Here is a 24,099-nt window from a genome sequence, read left to right on the forward strand (position 1 = left end):
AAGAAACACTCTTCACTTCTGTGAGTTTTCTAAGGGCAGCAAACGGCGGCTGCTCAATTAGAGAACCTATGGTCTTTTCTGGCTTTAGAGGTCAGGTCCGCAGCTGCTAGCAGTAGAGAGACTCAAATCAAATAGGAGTCCCACAAACGCTTTGAAGGCTGACATCAGAGGGAGCACACACCGATGGAAACTCCCCACCTCCCTGTGATACCGCAAATTCCCAGTCGCCGGCAGTTTGGGGTTCTCCCACCGGAAGTGAAACCGAAGAAAACGCCACGTCGAAGGCGTGGGTTGCCAAAAGCGCGCCGACGTCACGCGCCTAGCTTCCGGCGATGGGTGGTCCTGGGATCCGGAGGGGAGGCGGGGTGGAGGCGGGGCTTGGGGCTGAGAGAGGCTGTGGTGGGTAGGTGGGTTCAGACCGAGGGGACTACGGGTCGGCGTTGGGCTCAGTGGGCTCGAAACAAAGGGCTATCCGGTGGGGACTCGCCGCGGCGCTTTCTGACGGGTCAGGTCCAGGCTTCTCGGCCTAGCAGTGCCCTCGCTGCGCGATCTCAGGCGGGTTCTCCTCGGCTCCTCGCAGCTCGCGCCGCGGTAGGGGGCCCGGCGCAGCGGCACCTGCTGCCGAGGGACCCCGCAGCCCGCCCCGGTGCTCATGATGGGGCTGATCTTCGCCAAACTGTGGAGCCTCTTCTGTAACCAAGGTGAGAAGAATAGAGCTGCGCGGCAGCTCGAATCCGAGGCGGAGGGTCCGGCCGCCGATGGGGACACGGGAGGCAGGGGACAGAGCGTTCGGAGAAGCGGAGGAGGAAGGGACTTAGGCCAGGGGGCGGGCAGAAACTCTGTGTTTTAGACCTGGAGGACGTACAGGAGAGACCTGACGTGTGGGAGAAACAGAGAGGCAGAAGAGAAGGCATTTGGTGTCCCAGAATCCAAACTGAGACTGTTTGGATATTGGCGAAGTAAAGCGGGATACAGCTAATGATGCCCGGAGGCGTATGGAGGGCCTTTCCCGTCGTTATTGAAGCCTGCTTATATCTATGTGTAGCCCCCAGGATAAGTGTCCGGCCAGAAACCTAAAACTTTTTTTAAAAAATATTGTTGGTACTTTGTTTTCCCGCCCTGCCCTTTGAGCCTTAAGCCAGTGCACTTTCACTCTGATTTCTTCCCCTTTCTTCTAGGACTTGAGAATGAGTTGTTCTATTCAGATACACGAGTTTTCCAGCATCTTCATTCTAAACTTTTTTTTTTTTAAGGCATTCAGAAACTAAATGCTTTTCTGTTTTGTGTAAGACGTTACGTGTGCGTAATTAGTCTAGAGCAGGTAATGAGACACCTGGAAGTGGCAGGTCCAAAGGGCCGAGAAGTTGCAAAACCTGTTCTGAGTCAGAATGAGATGTGATGTCTTTTGAAGAGAGAAAACACCCAGACCAAAAAAGAGGCCGACGATAAGTTAAAGTTTTAGACGTCCTTTAAACAGAATGGTTCCTTAGTGATCGAAACCAGTTTTGAAAATCAACTCGTTTCGTTTTACATTTAAGAGCCGGGCATAATTAATAAGCCAGTTTTATTTCCTTTTATGTTGGTACCAATGTGTTACTGCTGATGTAGGTATCTAATCTTTTTCTGGATTTAAGAAGTTGTGGAGGTGATGGAATGGCTCTAGTTGACTTGTTCTGTAGATTGGTAAGAACACTAAAATAGTCTTTTTCAAGATTATAAATATAGATTCAGGCACCCACATGTGTATATGTATATGCCTGTATCCAATAGCCACAGATAATATTACTTATCAAATGATTTCAAAGTGAGCAGAGCTTCACACTTTGTGGGTATTATCCATACGTTTAACATAGTTTTATTTATTTATTTATTTATTTTTTGAGACAGAGTCTCTCTCTGTCGCCCAGGCTTCAGTGCAGTGGTGCGATCTCAGCTCACTGCAACCTCTGCATCCTGGGTTCAAGCGATTCTCATGCCTCAGCCTCCCGAGAAACTGGGATTACAGGTGCCCACCACCACACCCGGCCTATTTTTGTATCTTTAGTAGAGACAGGGTTTCGCCATGTAGGCCAGGCTGGTCTCGAACTTCTGACCTCAGGTGATTTACCCACCTCGACCTCCCAAAGTGCTGGAATTACAGGTGTGAGCTACCGCGGCCGGCCGTAAAGCAGCATTTTAAGACATGCTTAAAGGTATAAAGATTAATACAAAAGTCACCAGTTTTCTCTTTCCCCTAAGCTGGACTATTGAAACATTACCACAGTTGTTGGTTTTCCCTGTATATCCTTTCCCATTTTCCTTTCGCCCTTTCTGTTACATGGCTGCGCTCATTTTTCGTTGGAGGCGTCCTTACTCAGTCTAGAGGGAATAAAAGATGTAAGGGGAAAATTTAGAAGATGATGAAAGACATTCAATGGCTCCCTTTATAATCACATAATTGTTCAGGCCTCCTGAATCTCCATTTCTACTTAGAATTTTTCTTTTCCTCTAACTTTCCCGTTGAAAAATTTGGAACCAGTGGTTATTCTGTTATTTTATTCTTATTTATACAGCCATAGGCCAATCTTCAGAGTTTAACATAGGAGATACAAAGTTAAAAAAGAAAGATATCTTACTTCCTGGCAAAGTACTGAAACATCAATAAACGAGACAAACATGAAAAAAAATGCAGTGTGGTAAATTATTTAACAGATATGTGTAAAAATATAACGTTGGCTGCAGCATAAGGTATACTTGGACTGTAATGTAAAGATGAGTAGGAATTTGGGTAGCATGCTAGACAGACCGAGTAGAAGGGACATGTTATTCTAGGCGGAAGGACTAATATGCAAAAGGGAGAGGAATGAGCTAGTTTGGTACTTTTAGGGAAGCTGAAAATAGTTGAGCTTGGCTGTGTGTTAGTTTGCTTGCGAGGAGTGAAGAGGAGATGAAATTGGAAAGACAGCCAGGAGAACCTTATCACAGAGGGCCTCCAGTGTTGACTAGGACATAAACTAGAGCAAGGAATGGGACTCATTGAAGAGTTTAATCCACAGATGTCTCTTAGCCTATATTTTTGTTTTCTGAGTCAACAAATTTAACTACCAATCTCAGCATTTTCCATTTTTGTCACTATATATGTCTATTCCAGTGGAATTAGATGTATTAGAATAACAGGCTGAAAGCCCCACCTCACACCAACTAAATCAGAATGGGGTGAGGTGGCCTGGGCATCAGTGCCAAGGTAAGTCGAATGTGCAGCCAGTGTTAAGAACTACTGATCTTACTTTATGTACTCCTTTCCCTTGTCTTTCTTCCAGTATTTCCACATTCTCATCTTTTTTTTTCCTGTAGCATTTTGGAGTCTCATGCATCTTATAAATTAAATACCTTTCTGTGAATAAGTATACTAAAGCATATGTTGTCTAAGTAAAGCAATCTAAAATTACATTAATTCCTGCAATTTTGTCTTGTTTAAACCAGAAGACTGTTTACTTTGACAGTTATTATTCAAGGAAATAATTTCAGAATCTGAATATCTTTGCAAACATTTTATGTATCAATGTAGTTCTATGAAATACATATGTGTGTATGATAGCTCACCTCTAAAGTTTTGCATTATTTTTTAAATTTGTTTTGAACTTTCGTAGGCATAGTCTTTTTCTCTCAGTGTTACGACTGTACAAACCTGTCATCAGTTATTTCTTTTTTTGTTACTTGTTTGTTTTTAACTGAGATGGAGTCTCGCTCTGTCGCCCAGGCTGGAGTTAAGTGGTGCCATCTCGGCCCACTGCAACCTCCACCTCCCGGATTCAAGCAATTCTCCTGCCTCAGCCTCCTGAGTAGTTGGGATTACAGGCGCACGCCCCCACTCCGGCTAATTTTTGTATTTTTAGTGGAGATGGGGTTTCACCATGTTTTTCAGGCTGGTCTTGAACTCCTGACCTCGGGTAATCCGCCTGCCTTGGCCTCCCAAAGTGCTGGGATTACAGACATGAGCCACTATTCCTGGCCCAGTTATGTCTTTAAATTTTATTGATTGATTGATTTTTGAGATGGAGCCTCACTCTGTCCCCCAGGCTGGAGTACAGTGGTGTGATCTCGGCTCACTACCACCTCTGCCTCCCGAGTTCAAGCAATTCTCCTGCCTCAGCCTTGGGAGTAGGTAGAATTACAGGGACCTGCCACCATGCCTGGCTAATTTTGGTATTTTTAGTAGAGACAGGTTTCGCCATGTTGGCCAGACTGGTCTCGAACTGCTGACCTCAGGTGATCTGCTCGCCTCAGCCTCCCAAAGTGCTGGGATTACAGGCGTGAGCCACTGCACCCACCCAGTTATTTCTAATGTTACCCAGAATTAAGAACAAATGAAATACAGTTTTAATTGTAGTTCATTTTCAGAACTATGTAACAGTAACATCTTAATTTCATAATTTAATCATTTCTTTCAAATCCATGAATTTCATGTTATTTTGAATACTGGTTGCCAACTGTATATGATTGTTGTCCTTTACTTCTGACTACTCAGATCTCAGATCTTGTGGCTCACATTTCTTCCTTTAGCTTATTCTGCCTTAACGCTGGACTTTAACCCAGTTTCAATCACACCAAACTTAAACTTATCATCTGTCTGCATCCTGTCTTCCAGACCTTTTTTTTTTTTTTTTTTTTTTTTGAGATGGAGTCTTGCTCTGTCACCAGGCTGGAGTGCAGTGGCACGATCTTGGCTCACTGCCCCCTCCACCTCCTGGGTTCAAGCAATTCTCCTGCCTCAGCCTCCCGAATAGCTGGGACTATAGGCACCTGCCACCACGCCTGGCTAATTTTTGTATTTTTAGTAGAAATGGGGTTTTACCATATTGGCCAGCTTGGTGTCAAACTCCTGATCTTGTGATCCGCCCACCTCGGCCTCCCAAAGTGCTGGGATTACAGGTGTGAGCCACCATGCCCAACCTGGCTAACTTTTTTTTTTTTTTTAAGAGATGGGGTCTTACTGTATTGCCCAGTTTGGTCTCAAACTCCTAGATTCAACTCATCACTTCTCCTTGGCCTCCCAAAGTGTTGGAATTACAGGTGCAAGCCATTGCGCCTGGCCTAAAACATTCTGATTTACTATAACTGATAATAACAGTAGTGTCTTAACCTAAAATTACTTCACATTGGGACCTACCTTTCAAAATGATGCATTATTGGTGAGTTTTACCGTCACGGGCCTTCAGTATTGTGTGAAGCATCACAATGCAAGATGTGAAGCAAGGAGCAGGATTGTTTGAAAATGACCTAGGTATTCACTTGAGTTGCTTCAACAAGGAGCCATCTGGTACTATCCCTCCATTCCTTTGTCCCAGTGGAATTATCTGCCTTCAAGTTTTGCTTATCTTTAAACTAGTGGCTTCCGTCTCACCACTGCAGGCGCGTTGTTTTCTCTAGATGCTTGGTAGGTGGAGCTTCTAGCTGTCACCAAACTGTAGGATGCTCAGTGCCAGGCAGTCCGTTTGTTCCTTCACTGATACAAGTTCTTGTACTTTAAGGGATAACAAACAGGGTAATACTTAAAAGATTGGCTTCATTAGAAATTAAAGGATATGTAGCCAGGCATGGTGGCGTGCACCTGTGGTCCCAGCTACTCAGGATGTTCAGGTAGGCGGATCACTTGAGCCTGGGAGGTTGAGGCTGCAGTGAGTCTTGATCATGCCACTGCACTCCAACCTGGGCAACAAAGCAAGACCCTGTCTCAAATAAATAAATAAGGAGAATTATAGTGGGTTATACTAAGCAGGCAAGTTTTGTTTTGTTTTACAAAGCAGCTTCTACCATAGTGAAAATAGCCCTTCTAGAGGACCATGTCTGTTTATCCTGCAGTGTTATAGGCTGTACCTAGAGTGTGTAGGTCATTAGAAGACCTGCATGTCTCAAGAACTTATCTTTTCTTGATCCCTCTTTTTTTGGCTGATAAAGTTTTACAACTTTAGGAATATGAGCTGATGATTGTATGACCAGAATGTTGACATTCACCAGAGGTCATCAAGAAGAGTAGCGTTCTGGTATGAGATGCGCCCAGTCGTTTCTGGTATGAGATGCGCCCAGTCGTTGCTTATAAATCAACTGTGTTGTGATTCTGTGGCAACTTCCCTACTTACCCTGTTGATGTTAACTTGTAACTTTTAAAGCATTCTTCTGCCTTGGAGAAGGGGATCTTTAGTATACTTGGCATAAGTTAAAATCTAGGAAAGATGGTATCTGGGGTGTTTTCTGTATTCAAAGGACATTGCAGAATATGTACCGCTTAACAGAATAATTAGATGAACTTTAGCAACTACTTATTAAAAGAGGTGAATATGTAGTGCGTGGCACCCAAAGAAGGAAAGAAATGAAGAGATTTTCGTTGTACAAAGAGCAGAAACAGAATCTGCTTGAAAGAACTGTAGAAGCTGATTGAAAAATTGTTAAACAATGAGCAATTGCATAAAAACTTGAGAGTGTACGTTTGTCTTTGTGACAGATGAAACATTTCCATTTTAACCTCACATGGGATTTTTAAGTGAGAGTAAGAAACAGATCCTGGTATCCATAGGTGGGAAGACTTACAGATATGAAAACATTTTGATAAAAAGTTAACTTGATTGGTACAGAGCTAAAAAGGTCTGTACACCAGGCTTTTTAGAAAACTTACATTTTAGGTTATAATTTTTACCTAGATTAATATTTGGATCTCCTCTCCCCTAGACGCAATATAAGTGACCAACTTTGCTGGTGTTTCCTGCTTACCCATCTCCCACATTCTTTTACAAGAGAACTAGACAAAGTATCAATGATAATTGATTGTGTTACTTAACCTGGGTAGCCTTAACATCATAACATTTCTTTCTGTATTTTACCAGTCTAGTAATAGATACTCAGTGAATGATTCTTCTTAATGAGCTAACTAATAATCATTGTTGAAAGCATGTAATTGCAGTAATGTTAAATGTTTATGGTTTGCTTTCTTTTTGTAGAACACAAAGTAATTATAGTGGGACTGGATAATGCAGGGAAAACCACCATTCTTTACCAATTGTAAGTATGGGTGTTTATTAAACAGTTTTCACTAGTTATTGAAACTAATGTGTTGCCTGTAATCCCAGCACTTTGGGAGGCCGAGACGGGCGGATCACGAGGTCAGGAGATCGAGACCCTCCTGGCTAACATGGTGAAACCCCGTCTCTACTAAAAAATACAAAAAAACTAGCCAGGCGAGGTGGCGGGCGCCTGTAGCCCCAGCTACTCGGGAGGCTGAGGCAGGAGAATGGCTTAAACCCGGGAGGCGGAGCTTGCAGTGAGCTGAGATCCGGCCACTGCACCCCAGCCTGGGTGGCAGAGCGAGACTCCGTCTCAAAAGAAAAAAAAAAAAGGAAAGAAACTAATGAGAGATGCATTGTAATAATGATGGAAAAACTTAAATATGTATTTTTTAAAATTTTTTAAAAATTACTATTATACTTTAAGTTCTAGGGTACAGGTGCACAACGTGCAGATTTGTTACATATGTATACATGTGCCATGTTGGTGTGCTGTACCCATTAACTCATCTGGTTTTTGTTTTTAATTTTACCAAACACAATCTATAGAAAAGTGAGTGAAATAAGCATTTGCTAAACCCTTCACAAACACTGTTTTCTGGCCTTGAAAGAAAGAAATTAATGTTAAACTAAAATAAATAAAGCGCATATTAAAGTGCTGGGATGAGGTGATAGAGTGGATTTCACTTAGTTCTACCCACACTTGGGATTATGTAAATAAATTGATAGCTCTAGAAAGCCATTGCTACCCTCCTGACTATTAGCTTTGGAATTTTTTAACATAGCCAGACTTGTCAAGTCAAAAGAAATGTGATCACTGCTGAAAATATTGCTGTAGTAGCTTGCAAGAGGAAGAGTCTTGAGACTTTCAGAGAAATCTATTAATACCTTAGGACATTTTCACAGCTCATCATTCCGCTTGTCAGAGTACCTTCCATTATCCTTTCAGTGCCAATGAAATGATCCTTATTAAGGAATAGAAATGGATCTACCAATCACTTTAACAAAATAGTTCTACAATTCTTTGCACCATTGTGTACCCCTTCTCACTCATCTTGCATTAGAAGACAGCCCTTTAGCTGAAGAAGCTGAAGACGTACATCAGCTTGCCAGAAGTACTTCATTAGCCAGCGATTAACAACAATTTTTCAACTACTTTGCTAAAAAGCTACTGACTTAAAGTTTGTTGTTTCAGAGTTGCGTAACTACTTATTTCTCTTGAAAACATTTTCATTCATTGGTGATTATGTGTTTAAATATGAATTAGCTTTTAAACATCACATATAAACATTTCAGAAACCTGTCATCTTTGTTGAAATAATTTTACACATGGCTTCAAAAAATATACATAAAACGCCAGAGAAAATTGCAAGCCTCCTCCAACACAGTACTGACCTGTTACCAGCAAGGGCATATTTGTTGAATTAATTGATTAATGTAGCTTTACCAATGATTATGATAATACAAGAAGTATGAGCATCAGTATTCTAAATATATGTATATGTGTGTATATATATATATATATATATACACACACACACGCATATTTGAGACCTAGTTTTGCTCTGTCACTGAGGCTGGAGTGCAATGGCGTGATCTCCACTCACTGCAACATTCACCTTTTAGGTTCAAGCGGTTCTCCTGCCTCAGCTTCCTGAGTAGCTGGGATTACAGGCGCCCGCCACCACACCCTGGAAATTTTTGTATTTTTAGTGGAGACGAGGTTTCACCATGTTGGTCAGGATGGTCTCAAATTCTTGACCTCAGGTGATGCACCCAAAGTGCTAGAATTACAGGTGTGAGCCACCATGCCTGGCCTTCTAAATATGTTTATAGTTAATATAAATTTTCACTTGCCCATGGTCTTATTTTCAGGACTACTTTAGATTAAAAAGCCTGAACTAATTGTTGTGGCTAAGTCTCAATTTAGACAGGCTTCAAAATTATAGATAGCCTACTATCCAATATTCTCTCTTTTGCAAGTATTGGTGTCACAGTCGCCTAGAAACTTGCTTTTCAGGATGGGATGGGACATTGGGTCTTATCTCACTGATAACAGGGCATAGTGGAATTGGAATTTTTGGCCACAGAAATGCAAATTCACACCACACTGTTTTCTTTCTTTTCCATCAAGCTTGCAATTCCTTCCATTAAAAAACAAACAAAAAAAACCATAAAGCAAGTCTTTCTTCTGGAGTTGTTGTCTAGATGTTTATTTGCACAAATGTTCTCCAGGTTTCTAATTTTCATGTTAATGATCATCATCATTGGTGCAGAAGGTTCATTGATCTTAAAAATACAGAGATAAAAGTTGCTTCAGATTCTCAAGATTTACAAGAGCTTTTATGGTGTCGTTCAACAGCTTAATGAATGAAGTGGTTCATACTTCTCCAACCATAGGAAGCAATGTTGAAGAAATAGTGGTGAAGAACACTCATTTTCTTATGTGGGATATTGGTGGTCAGGAGTCTCTGCGATCATCCTGGAACACATATTACTCAAACACAGAGGTATGTTAAGATGAATTTTGAATTTTAATCGAAAGGTCTAAAGAGTAAACCTAGAAAGTAGATAGGCTGGACCTGGGTGTATTGATAGTTGCCCTTTTTTTTTTGAGAAGGAGTCTTGCTCAGTCGCCAGGCTGGAGTGCAGTGGCGTGATCTTGGCTCACTGCAGTCTCCGCCTGCTGGGTTCAAGCGATTCTCCTGCCTCAGCCTCCCAAGTAGCTGGAATTACAGGGGGCGTGCCACCACTCCCAGCTAATTTTTGTATTTTTAGTAGAGACGGGGTTTCACCATATTTGTCAGACTGGTCTTGAACTCCTGATCTCATGATCTCCCCTCCTTGGCCTCCCGAAGTGCTGGGATTACAGGCTTGAGCCACCGTGGCTGGCCTGACAGTTGCCTTTTAATAAGATCCTTTTTTGTAAAGAATTTGGGTTTCTATTTAAAAAAAATAAAAATTTAATAAATGAAACTTAAGAATTTGGGTTTTTAAATAGAAGAAAAGGCGAATAGAAAGACTCTGGAGCTATTATTAGTTGAGTGCTTACTGTTTGGCCAGGCTTTCTCCGTTCATCTTCACAAGATTTTAATGTCTCCAGGGTTGGAAAGATCTGATACATGGAGAAATTATATAGCTTTCCCCAACATCTCACAACTTTCTTTTTTTTTTTTTTTTTTTTTTTTCTGAGATGGAGTCTCGCTCTGTCGCCCAGGCTGGAGTGCAGTGGCCGGATCTCAGCTCACTGCAAGCTCCGCCTCCCGGGTTTACGCCATTCTCCTGCCTCAGCCTCCCGAGTAGCTGGGACTACAGGCGCCGCCACCTCGCCCGGCTAGTTTTTTGTATTTTTAGTTGAGACGGGGTTTCACCGTGTTAGCCAGGATGGTCTCGATCTCCTGACCTCATGATCCGCCCGTCTCGGCCTCCCAAAGTGCTAGGATTACAGGCTTGAGCCACTGTGCCCGGCCCCATCTCACAACTTTCTAAGAGACCCTGACCAGAAGAGGAATGAAGTATTTTATTAATTTAAAAATGTCTTGTTGGTAGTTTTTTTTTTTTTTTTAAATTAAAAAAAAGTGGATTTGCAAATCATCTCTCAGTTCTCTGCCACTTATGAGTTCAGAGCTAGCTTGGGGAACAAACCTGGATGTATTCATATTTTATTTCTGCTTTTATTTCTTCTTAGAGGCAGATATTTTTTTAAGGCCATTCAGTGTAGTTTAGAGAGATTTATCCTTGAGAGTATGAGTTCACAGTTGCATCCATTTAATTGTTCTTTGCAAAGAAGTACGCCTAACCAATTATTTTTTCTAAAATGAGACTTTTTTTTTTTTTTTTTTTTTTTGAGACAGTCTCGCTCTGTCGCCCAGCCTGGAGTGCAGTGGTGCAATCTCAGCTCATTGCAAGCTCCGCCTCCCAGATTTACACCATTCTCCTGCCTCAGCCTCCCGAGTAGCTGGGACTACAGGCGCCTACCACCACGCCTGGCTAATTTTTTGTATTTTTAGTGGAGACGGGGTTTCACCGTGTTTAACGCAAGGATGGTCTCGATCTCCTGACCTCATGATCTGCCCGCCTCGGCCTCCCAAAGTACTGGGATTACAGGCGTGAGCCACCGCGCCTGGCCGAGACCTTTTAAAAATTGGAGTTGGGCCGGGCGTGGTGGCTCAGGCCTGTGATCCCAGCACTTTGGGAGGCCAAGGTGGGCGGATCATAAGGTCAGGAGATCGAGACCATCCTGGCTAACACAGGTGAAACCCCGTCTCTACTAAAAATATAAAAAATTAGCTGGGCGTTGTGTGGTGCACTTGTAGTCCCAGCTACTCGGGAGGCTGAGGCAGGAGAATCACTTGAATCCGGGAGGCAGAGTTTGCAGTGAGCCGAGGTAGCACCACTACACTCCAGACTGGGTGACAAAACAAGACTGTCTCAAAAAGAAAAAATGGAGTTGGAAAGGAGGAGGTAGAAAAGGATGTAATATGAAGAATTTTTGGTGAACAAAGTTGCCTTTTTAAATAAAAAACATGTATTGTTCTAGATTTATATTATAATAGCATATGTGTATGTGTGTATATATTCCAATGCAATATGTAAGTAGTAAACGAAGATGGCATATCATAGATACTCAGAACTTGTGGTAGCACTTAATTATTTTATTGGGTATGCAGAAGATGTTGGTAAGCAAATAGTATAGTTAAAGGGTAGCTTACATGTTTATACAGTAAAATAATGTTCTGAAACTAGAATAAGTTAGAAATTCTCACTCATAGGTGGGAACTGAACAATGAGATCACTTGGACTCGGGAAGGGGAACATCACACACTGGGGCCTATCATGGGGAGGGGGGAGGAGGGAGGGATTGCATTGGGGAGTTATACATGATATAAACGTCATGCACATGTACCCTAGAACTTAAAGTATAATAAAAAAAAAAAAAAAAAAAAAAAAAAGAAAGTAAGAGAAGGGCCAGATGGAGTGGCACACTCCTGTAATCCCAGCACATTGTTAGGCCGAGGTGGGCAGATTGCTTGAGGCCAGGAGTTCAAGACCAACGTGGCCAACATGGCAAAACCCCATCTCTACTAAAAACAGAAAAATTAGCTAAGCATGGCAGCTACTCTAGAGGCTGAGGCATGAGAATAGCTTGAACCTGGGAGGCAGAGGTGGCAGTGAGCTGAGATAGCACCACTGCACTCCAGCCTGGGTGACAAAGTCTTGCTGGCTCTCAAAAAAAAAAAAAAAGTAAGGGACAAACGACATTATAGCATATGATTAATTTAAACATCAGATTTGTTAGTAGTTTAAAGCTCACAGTTAAGTCCAGCTGTGAAAAGGACAGTTCTCATTAATGAATAGGTCAAAGTTGATTCTAGTGAATCCATATGTACTTAAAGTGTTTCAAAAGGGTAGTTCTTGAAATGACTGGAACTCTAGAGGACTTAGCATGGGTCCAGAAAGAGATAATCCATTACTGATGCCATTTGCATGAAATATTCTTTTAATAAGTGATCTCTACAAGAATATCAAAATTACTACACAGAAAAGTGTCACTTTGCTTTTTGAAAGTTCTTCATGTGGAAGAGTCCCCCAAAAGCTGCAGTGTGTCCATCATATTACAAGAAGTTACAGATATTAAGTAACTCCTGACACCTTCCTCTCATTACCTCACAGTTGCATCCGCATATTCTGTGGAATCTTCCTTTGCCACGTGACTTTTTTTCCATTTATTCCCCTGTAAGCCCAACTCAGTTTATATTCAGATTAGTTGTCTGTTCTCTTAATTTTATTTATTTTTATTTTTTATTTATTTATTTGTTTGAGACAGAGTCTCACTCTGTCACCCAGGCTGGAGAGCAGTGGCTCCATCTCAGCTCACTGTAACCTCCACCTCCCAGGTTCGAAGGATTCCCCTGCCTCAGCCTCTCGAGTAGCTGGGACTACAGGTACATAGCACCATACCTGGCTAATTTTTGTATTTTTGATAGAGACAGAGTTTTACCATGTTGGCCTGGTTGGTCTTGAACTGTCCTCAAGTGATCCCCCCACCTTGGCCTCACAAAGTGCTGGGATTACAGGCATGAGCCACCGCGCGTAGCCTGTTTCCCTATTTTAAAGTCATCTCTGTAATCTAATTCCACCCTTCATGTCTGTTTATTTTGCATCTATCTCCTGCTGTAATAGCATCATTTCATCTCATTTCCTGACTTTTTATTCTGTATAAAGTGTTCAGTTTAAGGGCCCTTTTTCGCTGTATCGTCTCTTCCATCTCCTCCTTCTCCTCACCCGCCCCTCCATATTTTTTTTAAATGAGTTAGGGCCTCTCTGTCACCCAGGTTGGAATGCAAGTTGCATGATTCTCAGTACAGCCTCAACTTCCTAGGCTCAAAGCAGTCCTCCCACCTTAGCCTCCCAAGTAGGTGGGACTACATGCATGGCTAGTTTTTATTTTTTATTTTCTGTAGAGAGACAGGGTCTCACTATGTTGCCCAAGGTGGTCTCAAACTCCTGAGCTCAAGCGATCATACCACCTTACCTCCCAGAGTGCTGAGATTACATGTGTGTGAGCCACCATGCCTGGCCTATATCTTCTTACTTTTTAATATGCAAGACCTACCTTTTTTCATGTATAGCTTTACCAACAGATTTCTCGTCTTTTTTCTGGCTTGCCTTTAATTTCCCCTGCATCTCCAATATATTAATGCCTAAGTATATATGTTTCAATCTTGAGCATTTATTGTTGATACTGTTTTATAAAATTGTTTTATTTTTAAAATGCATTTATCTTTTTCTTTCAAACTAGCTTTTCTTTCTAAGAGTTAGGAGATTGTGGTACATAGAAGTAAGTGATTATTGACTGTTTAGATGAATGATAATGGAGTACTTTGAAGTTTTAGTGGAAAATATTACTGAGATTAATATAAGTTTCTTTTAAAAAATTACTTTTTACTACCAGCATTTGAAAACAAATCATAGTATTATGTATTCAGGCATCACTTTAAAAAAATCAAGTTGGGCACAGTTTTTATTTGTTGAAGTTTTGGGTTATTTTCTTATCGTTAACATTTGGATTTTACTGCTTGATGTGATTCAGTATTGTAAAAGCTGTTTATGATGAAAAAGCAGTAGATGTTTTATGATGATGATGATGCCATGTAGAAAAAGTACTTAGATTACTTGAGTGGTTTTACAGAAAACTTTTCAACATCCCATTCAATTTTCTGTCTTTCCTTTTAATTTTCTTCTAGTTCATCATTCTTGTTGTTGATAGCATTGACAGGGAACGACTAGCTATTACAAAAGAAGAATTATACAGAATGTTGGCTCATGAGGTAAATTTTTAAAGTAAATCTTTAAAAAACAATGTAGTAAAGTATCTGTACATTGCCTTTGCTTTTTTGCTTTAATGTGATATGATGTTGGCTATTTTATTATTAACGCAACTTTACATACAAGACTGATGAAAGTCTTGAGGTAAAAAAAAAATGCTCATTATTTTTTCAAACTTAACTCTAAGACATTAATTGTAGATTACTACTGTTATTGCAAAAATTTTTCAAACCTAGTTACTTAAGCATGCCTTTAAAAGTCTGATAAATGAGATAAACAAAAGGAAAACTTAAGGGTCTTTTCCCCAGAAGTTTGTAGTAACTGAAAGTTTTTTAATGAATAACTCAAGATCACTTAATTCTAAGTATTTCAGATATTTAAGAAAACTTAGTAAAACACATTCATGCACCATATCAACATAAGATATGAAATATCTTAAGATACCTTGCCAATCTGATTTTCTTCCCTTCTCTTTCAGAGGTATCTACTATCCTAAAAGTAGTGATTGGTATTCTTATGCATGTTTTTATACTTTTACTACATTTTTATGTCTTGAAGTTATACAGAGTATTGTATTCCATGTTTTTTTGTTTTCTGTGTTTTTTTTTTTTGTTTTTTGTTTTTTGTTTTTTTTTTTTTTTGAGACGGAGTCTTGCTCTGTCGCCCGGGCTGGAGTGCAGTGGCCGGATCTCAGCTCACTGCAAGCTCCGCCTCCCGGGTTTACGCCATTCTCCTGCCTCAGCCTCCCGAGTAGCTGGGACTACAGGCGCCCGCCACCTCGCCCGGCTAGTTTTTTGTATTTTTTTAGTAGAGACGGGGTTTCACCGTGTTCGCCAGGATGGTCTCGATCTCCTGACCTCGTGATCCGCCCGTCTCGGCCTCCCAAAGTGCTGGGATTACAGGCTTGAGCCACCGCGCCCGGCCTGTTTTTTTTTTAAGACAGAGTCTTGGCCGGGCGCGGTGGCTCAAGCCTGTAATCCCAGCACTTTGGGAGGCCGAGACGGGCGGATCACGAGGTCAGGAGATCGAGACCATCCTGGCTAACACAGTGAAACCCCATCTCTACTAAAAATACAAAAACTAGCCGGGCGAAGTGGCGGGCGCCTGTAGTCCCAGCTACTCGGGAGGCTGAGGCAGGAGAATGGCGTAACCCGGGAGGCGGAGCTTGCAGTGAGCTGAGATCCGGCCACTGCACTCCAGTCCGGGCGACAGAGCAAGACTCCGCCTCAAAAAAAAAAGACAGAGTCTTGCTCTGTCGCCCAGGCTGGAGTACAATGGCGTGATCTTGGCTCACTGCAACCTCTGCCTTCCAGTTCAAGCAGTTCTCTGCCTCAGCCTCCTGAGTAGCTGGGATTACAGGCGCCCGCCACTACTCCCGGTTAATTTTTGTATTTTTAGTAGAGATGGGGTTTCACCATCTTGGCCAGGCTGGTCCTGAATTCCTGACCTCGTGATCCACCTGCCTCAGCCTCCCAAAGTGCTGGGATTACAGGTGCGAGCCACTGTGCCTGGCCTGTATTCCATGTTTTTAAAACTAATACTGTATAATATATATCTTTCTGAATCTTGCTCTTTTTGTACAACATTGTGACTTATCCATGATAATACATTCTGATGTATCCATGTTAATATGTACTGCTTTAGTTCATTCCTTTAGTTGTCCACAGTATGAATGTATCACAGTCAATCTATTCTTCTAATGTTTTCATAGTATAAACAATACTGAAATGAATATTAACCAATGGGCTTATGTTATACAAAGATTAGTAAGGAAGAAGTATTGCCCAACTCCTACCACCAGTACTCTACTTTTAAGTTTTGGAGAAACTCTAGTGTTTGGCAACATACTACCATATTTACCTATTAGAATATTACTTACGTAGTTTTGAGTCAGTATTTAAAATTCAAATTTTTTTGAATTTTTTTCAGTTTGTCCAGTTGGACTCAAAAATAAAAATAATTATTTATCTGTTAGAATGAATAATAAAATTATGGATATTTGAGATTATATTAAATATTAGTGCCCGATTATGTTAAAGTAGAAGCACTTCATTATAACTGTTCAGCTGGTTAAATTTAAATTTAAATTGTGGTATTTCACGTATTAGAAGTATTTTGTCTTGATTGCAGGATTTACGGAAGGCTGCAGTCCTTATCTTTGCAAATAAACAGGATATGAAAGGGTGTATGACAGCAGCTGAAATCTCAAAATACCTCACCCTTAGTTCAATTAAGGATCATCCATGGCACATTCAATCCTGCTGTGCTCTCACAGGAGAAGGGTAAGTTCATCCGTCTGAGGGGAGGTAGGACTTCTTTCAAATTTCTTCCAACTTTTTAGGCCAACTTGTTTTCTTCTTGGGTCCTGTTCCTTTTCTGTTTGTTTGTTCTTAATTAAAGGTGATTTTTATAATGTGTCTCAGGCTTACAACATAGAAATAATTCTAGTAAAATCACTGGCAACTTAAAAACTTTTAATGTAAATATAACACTTTACCAAAAAGCAATAAACTATTGAATTAAGTTTTCATAATCCAAATTTTTTGATGTTCTTTGTTGCCTTTATCATATACTGAGAAAAAAACTGTAATGTCACCTTTCTTTTAAAGAGGAAGCTTGAAAGGAAGTTCACATTTTCTGCAAGGACTTAAACCTAAGCTGTCAGCTTTCTGCCAGAGAACATCTTTATTGTTAGGAGGTCTTTTGGGAGGCATAATTCTAGACAATAAACATTTGAGACAAATGCTATATAGTCTATTCTTCCATTTCTAACAATTTGAATGTGGGTATTAGGCCAAGAAGAACCTAATGTTATTTATGTATTACCCAGTTTATACCAGAGAACTTATCCACAAATCAACCTCACCTTCTTCGTTTTTCTCTTAGTATTTATCAGAAATAGCTTGCAGTAATAGCTGTGTGTAGGCCTTTTTGACTCATACTTTTAAGACTGAGTCATAAGTATTCCATTCTTTAGAATTGAGGAGGGTAAGGTGAAGTTCCTGTTAACTTTCCCTAGTCGTTTAAGTCTCAGTTAATTTTAAAAGGCGGGGAGTATTTGCAATATTCATGGCAAAACTAGCAAAGTTGTATCTTCCAGATGAGACTGAAGCAGTTTCCCACAAACTGATTAAGAATATTTAAAAGAACATTCCATTTAAAAATTTAACTTATTATAGTGTGGCTTAAATGTTGACACTGATGTATATAAATAATGATTGTGCTACCAGCCTTTGGTTAAGACTTAAAAATAATAAGTATACTTTCAATTTTTAAGTATAAAGTTTTTAATTTTAAAAATACTTCTATCTTTTGTTCAGGTTATGCCAAGGTCTAGAGTGGATGACCTCCCGGATTGGTGTGAGATAACTTTTTTGCTTGAAAGAGACTGCTCTATTTATTCTGTGACATGAACATTTTTTCCTAGTACCTTTGGCTGCTAAGGCAGCAGCATGTTTAATTTATAACAACACAAACCTCTGAGAGCAACACTTGAATCAAGTGCAGCTGAACTGGAACGTGAAAGGTTTTTTCTTAACTTTTTTTTTTTAATACACTAATCTTCAGTTGGATGAACATAATGTATAACTATGTTTTCGGCAACAATTCTTCTGTTTATTCTAATTATTCAGTGACTACCTTGTAAGAAATGTTTGTCATATGCGTGATGTCGTCTGAAATATTCTTATAACCTTAATGACCAATTGCTTTCAGTTCTTGACCACCACGCCCTCCCAACCAGAGAATTACTGGTTTAATAGAGTAGTCATGGAAACCATCAGGTACTGTCTGCAAACTTCTCCAGCACTAAATATTTGTTCCTTCTATAAACCATTCATCTTTCGGACAGAACTTACTATAAAGAAAGAAATCTGCGTAGAGGATATATGTAAGGAAGATACCACATCATGAGTGCTTGCCTTTTAACTTCCCCCACATTACTGCGAGTCATGGAATAATATTTGTTATTTGCATGGAAATTAAGTAGGCTGTTTATTTTTCTAAAGGAATCAAGTTCACTCTTCTGCCTGCAACATTTGGTCAAAAACTAACCAAGGTAAAATATTTATTGAAAAGCCCAGCTTTGATGTTAAATATTCTTGAATAAATCTGATATTTTAAGAACGTCACATTATTCAATGCATATAAAACTATCAGAAGTTAGTAAAGCATACCAGCACTAAAAATAAGACAATTGGAATATATTTTAGTCTCAGTTTACAAACAACTTTATTATCAACAGGAATTTTAGCTCTTTTCTTTGCAAGATATATCACAGCTACTTTGGGCAGTAGCTAAAGCTGAAGTATAAACAGTCCATTTTGTGTCTTACAATTTGAAGTTGTGTCTGTCATAACATTTTTACCACCAGCAGTATATTACTTTAAGAAACTACATGGCTTTCCTTGAATTTATTTGACGGTATTATGTAATAGACTTGAAACAATTGCCATCTTTGTAGTTACGCCTTGGGTTCTAAAATCGTATCAGAAACTGCTGAATTTAATCCTAGCTTTTAGAATATTAATATGAGACTCAAAGTTAATATTCTTAACAACTTATAAATTAAAAAGTCATCATCTATCAAAAGTTTATTGGATGGCATTAAAATGTTTTTGAGGCAGTTGTCTAATATGAACAATAATCTAGACAGTATATTCCTTAAGAGGAAAGACAAGTGTTGTATTTCGATCCTGTTTATTCAAATGTGTGATTTTGCTGAAATGAAAGGGATAAAATGAATACTTAGAGAATAATACTTCATTTTTGCAGTATTTTTTAATTTTGATGAAAAAGATTCAGTGTTCGTAATATCAAAATATGTTTTCAAAATTGGTATTTTATTTTTAATATTTTTGTAGGTTGATTTAAATTTTGCTCTTTTTTCAGGTGTTCTTGATTTATTATATTTAGTCAAGTTAATTTAGTCGAATGTGGTAACATTTTTCTGATTTATCTTTAGTTGTAGCACACCCTTGACCTGAACAGTGGCCAGAGGAAAGCTTTCTGGGCTTTGGAAAGCAGTTAACTTTGTTTTAAACCTTTTTCTTAGTGATTCTGTATCAAGTAGAGGATAAGTTTAGTTTAACTTAGTTTTTAATATAACCCATAATCAAGAACATGAGCAAAAAGCAGACATAAATCAATATGGATGCTTTGTGGTGTCTGTGCGGTATGGGGGAATTAAGAAAATGCCATTTACCTAAGCACAGTTTGCCTGAATTTCTACTTGGTTATGTTGTTTACCATAAGTACTGAGGATAATTCCCCTAAGTCTGTCCTGAGAAAAAGCATACTTAGTACTCCTGTATTTGTTCTTATGAAATGATTATCTGCCTTCTTGTATCTAGTAAGATTGGCTGGCTCAATTTTCTTCTGTCAGATTATATGGTTATTTTTTATATTGCCACATCAGCATTATATTAAAAGTGTTTTTAATAGTTGATTGTATTTTGCCAACTACTAGTATGGACTCAAATTTGCTATTTAATTTTTAAAATACAATTTATTTTCTAAATCCTTTAAAAAATATTTGGTTAGTTTTGGATTAGAAGTGATTTATGTTAGCCATGTGTTGAAGATGAAATTGGCATCAGTGTAGACTGTGCTGATTGGGAAAAGTTCATGATTAGGAAATTCATGTAAGACTTTTTAAGAGTATTTTTTAGGTTTTCACTGAATCTTTCCTGTTACAGTAGCGTGAAAACCGATTATTCTTTACTCCAAGAGAATGTTTTAACCCAAGCAAGTATCTAATACTAGAGCATTGGTTCTGACATTCATTGTAAATCAATGAACTATAAGATACTGTCTGAAAAATGTACATTTGTAATTAGTGCCTTTATTCATATTTTGAAATACATTCTTAGTTTTTTACCTGTTCTTTGGAAGTCACATTAGCAGCTAATTATTTCAATGATGAAATAATTTTGTTTCATATCCCCCTTCACCTCCATGTATTGGCTAGCACAGTTTAGAGTAAGTGAAAAGCAGGGGACCCACCTACATTACCTTCAGGAGACTGTTCTACCTTTTATTTTTAATTTGAAAATAAGGAAATTAAATTTTAACAGAAATCTTTTCAGTGTTATAACCAAAGTGTGCAGTTATCTTTGCAAGTTCAAATACAGCATTTTTCTTCATTTTGAGCATGTCATGTCCTTCATTTTTAAACCCATCATTCATACTGAAGCCCATTTGAGAACTCTTAGAATGAATAGAACCTTTTATAAGGGAATATACTGAATATTTTTTATTGTTAATGTAACTTAATTCCTTAAAACCTGGAATATTAATATATAATCTATTAAAAACTGAAGATGAAATATGTAATTTTTGCTTGTAGTTTCTTGTGTTAGTATGCTTAAAGGTATCAATATTTTTATTCTATATTCATTAGAAGAAAGGTAAGAAATTTAAGTTTCATTGCTGAAAAATTTTCAGTGGGTGCCACCCCATAGCCATAGTCATTTTGATTAAGCATAATTTAACTTTCATTATAGCATAAACAGAAAATAATTATTTTACTATGGAAACAGTGATAGGCAGTGCTGTAAACAATATTCTCTGAAAAGTTGTGGGGGTCACAAAGAAAATTTTAAAGATTATAGAAGCTTTTTAAAAAAATCTTTGTAGTTTCTTAGGACAAATTATAAATATAATTGTTCTGAATAATCCATTTTTATTTAGTCCTTAACTATGTAAAACCATATCAGTAGAAAAATGTACTGGTGTCATGTCTAAAGATGGATAAATTCCATTGGAATTTACCTTTGAAGACTAACTTTATGAGGCAGACCGTTCGTCTATGGCTTTGGAACCAAAAAAACTTCACCCTGATTCAGTTCTAAAGGCTATTTTACATTTTGCCGGGGTAAAGTGACTTCAAGATACAGCATGGTGTCTTGTATCTAGTAGAATATTGTGCTATCTAAAAAAGTAGATTTGAGCCCTAATTTGGCCATTTCTCAATTGTCTGGTTGACCTTAGACAATTCATGTCCATGGTTTTCCTTTTGTTTTTCTCATACTGAGAAACTTAAACTACAGTTCTAAAATGTCTTTTGGTTTTAAAATTCTGAATTCTTATATACTACTATTAAAAATTAAAAATCCCCCATATAGTAAGGAAATACATGTAATATGAAATTAAATGTATCTTTATCCATTATTTGATTCCCACCTGTTATTTTATTTAGAATATGAATACAGCCAAGTAGGGAAAAAAGTACCAGTAACTGCTATTCAACTTAAATTCAGCAAATAGCTAATGACAATGCAAAAGAGAAAACAAGCCATATTGCTAAGAGAAGGATAGTAAGCTGCTTAGAAAGAACCAGCCTGTGTTGGAAGTAATTCTCTTCTAGAGAATTTACCTTATTTTCCTGGCTTGTACTAACTGAATGTAAGTGGTTAGTTTGTTCAGAGTTTATTGCCTTTTGATGCCACCCCAAACTACAGTTCTGTGTGACTTTCCATATTGAAAGAGTAGGGTCAGTAGCCAGGTTGTCAGTCTTTACAAATGTCTACATAAATCTGAAAGTGGTTTATATTCAAGGTTAGGTTTTCAGTAGTGTCTCATCCTTATTGATTCACTATTACTGTGAAAAGTGAAATCCAAAAGCCAGGTTCCCCCAAAAAGTTTTTTTTTTTTTAATTTTAGGTGACCAAAATAAATAGAAAAAGACTAATATAAAAAATATCTTCAACTGTTCCATTTTAAATTGAAAGCAGAAAAAACAAATTGTGCCCATCAGACCTAAAGGCAGCTTTAAGTGTATATAGTTCGGTGAAACATTTGGGAAGTATTAATTTGGAGGTTTAGAAGCATACCGAAAAACAAAATCAAAGCACTTGAAAGTAAAGACGATACCATGGGGTCGAAAAATCTTCAAAAGGATATTAGATAAGAGAAAATGTGGATGAAAGCAATGAATTTCTGCCTCTCCCCATATTTAGGGTACTTAAAATTACTAGAAAATACAGTCTTTTTACCGTAGAGCTAGATGGCCTGTATTATTCTTAATGTGGCCAAAGGAGTGAAGACTGATTAGGGTTTTAGAATTTGGAACTGTAGTCACATGAAGGCATCTTTTGCATTTCTTAAACCAGTAATCTACATTTTCTCCTGGAAATGGAGAAATATAAAATGTGCTGTGCATAGCTTTTGGAATAGAAAACAAAGTTTTAAAAGAATGGATATGTTTTCTTGCACAACTTGTAAAATTTTAATTAAAAAATTACCTCATTTTTCTACCCATAAGGTGCTTTGCTCAAGTTTGTGGGATGTTGTACCATCCCATAAAAACCCCCTTCACCCAGACTGTATTTGAAATATGCAGAATTCATAACTAAGGGATAGCATTCCTTGGAGATTTTGTTTTGTCTTACTCTTGTTTACCACCAGCTGGGCCAACACGGTAGATATATCAGATACACATACGGTTTTCATTAAAGCACATAGGAAAGTGCTCAGTCAATATTTAATTAGTTTAATTAAATAAGGGAAAGGAGAAATCCTAAATTGGATTGATTCTATTGTACTGTGAATATATTCCCATCAGTGTTGGTGAGATATCAAATGACCATCAGTTGATCCCAGTCATCAGTGACTTTTTTGCATGTGTAAGCCCCATTCACAAGAGACCATAATCATTTTAATCTTTATATTTTCCCTCAGGAAATGTAGGGACTCCGAAAGCCCCTATTTTATTCTCTTGGAGTAAACTGTTGAGTGTAGTTACAAAAACTTGTATTTATGATTTTTAAAAAGTTTAACTGCTATTTCATTGAAAGTGTGAAATAAAATGGTCATTTTTTTTTCAATTACAGAATAGTTACAGATTTTACCATGTTCATCTATTCCACAGAGCATGTTAAAAACAACAACAACAAAAACCTAACAGCAATTACAACCTCAGTGTTGGGTTTATTCTAATCAGAGTGAATGATTATAATCACACTTTGCTATTTTAACATAAATTGGTGCTTTAGAGCATTAAAGAGGAAGCAGCAGGCCCTGTACTCAATATTTATTATTTCTTGCCTCAGAATGCAAAACAACTTTAAAGTGTCTGTATTCGTATTTATGTGTATTTCTTAAGATTTAAATACAAACTGTTGTTACTCCTCAAGCTTCAGGCTTTCTACGAAAGCTCTAAGAATATTTTAGTTACTATGCTTGGTCAACTAGAAGATGGTATTAATAGGTCAGAATTAGGAATTGGATCGGTCTGTGGGTCCTCTGGTATTGTGCAGAGGAAAGAAAAATGTCTTTTACACTACAAACTGCGCGTCTGAACCCCAGCCAAACAGATGTGTTCCATTGGTCCAATATATAAGCATTAACAACAACAACAAAAATTTAAATCAAGTAAATTAATGCATTCACATTATCACTTCTTGAAAATGGTTCAAAGCATGTTTTCCTGATGGTGGGATTGTTTAAATGCCATGTTTTAAAGTTTTTAATACTTTATTACTGTTATGAAGTGCTTCTTTTATATGTTAAGTTTAGGTTGCCAGTACTCGTAATTTTTATTTCTGCAATTATGTTATAATGAGTTGTTTGCATGCCTATTTAACCCAAGTAAAAGGATGCTGTTTGCTCTGGAATGTTCATCTTTTAGACAGGTTTTGGCTCATTTCCAATCATGGTGCAATATAGTGTAACTTTCATTTGTTTTCATTCAACAGTTTTATTTTTGTCATAATAAATAATTACTTTTCCAATA

At 38.3% G+C, this 24,099-nt stretch overlaps 1 protein-coding gene across 1 annotated transcript; it reads left to right on the forward strand.

Annotated features, from left to right (window-relative positions):
- Positions 1–358: 358 nt before the first annotated feature.
- On the forward strand, positions 359–24,099 carry ARL5B (ADP ribosylation factor like GTPase 5B). Its single transcript, XM_033209439.1, has 6 exons — positions 359–701; positions 6,975–7,035; positions 9,400–9,547; positions 14,285–14,368; positions 16,497–16,648; positions 17,687–24,099. The coding sequence occupies exons 1-6, from the start codon at positions 653–655 to the stop codon at positions 17,733–17,735; spliced, it is 543 nt and encodes a 180-aa protein (XP_033065330.1). The 5' UTR covers positions 359–652; the 3' UTR covers positions 17,736–24,099.

The sequence above is a fragment of the Trachypithecus francoisi genome, unplaced genomic scaffold, assembly GCF_009764315.1.
Source record: "Trachypithecus francoisi isolate TF-2019V2 unplaced genomic scaffold, Tfra_2.0 Lachesis_group9, whole genome shotgun sequence".
In the NCBI taxonomy this organism is placed as follows: domain Eukaryota; kingdom Metazoa; phylum Chordata; class Mammalia; order Primates; family Cercopithecidae; genus Trachypithecus; species Trachypithecus francoisi.

What these genes read in the sequence shown, in the direction of transcription:
- ARL5B (XM_033209439.1), top strand. Translation starts at nt 653, where the DNA reads ATGATGGGGCTGATCTTCGCCAAACTGTGGAGCCTCTTCTGTAACCAA. An exon ending in GAGCCTCTTCTGTAACCAAG is followed by an intron (nt 702 to 6,974) that starts GTGAGAAGAATA and finishes TTCTTTTTGTAG; the next exon opens with AACACAAAGTAATTATAGTG. An exon ending in ACAGAATGTTGGCTCATGAG is followed by an intron (nt 14,369 to 16,496) that starts GTAAATTTTTAA and finishes TCTTGATTGCAG; the next exon opens with GATTTACGGAAGGCTGCAGT.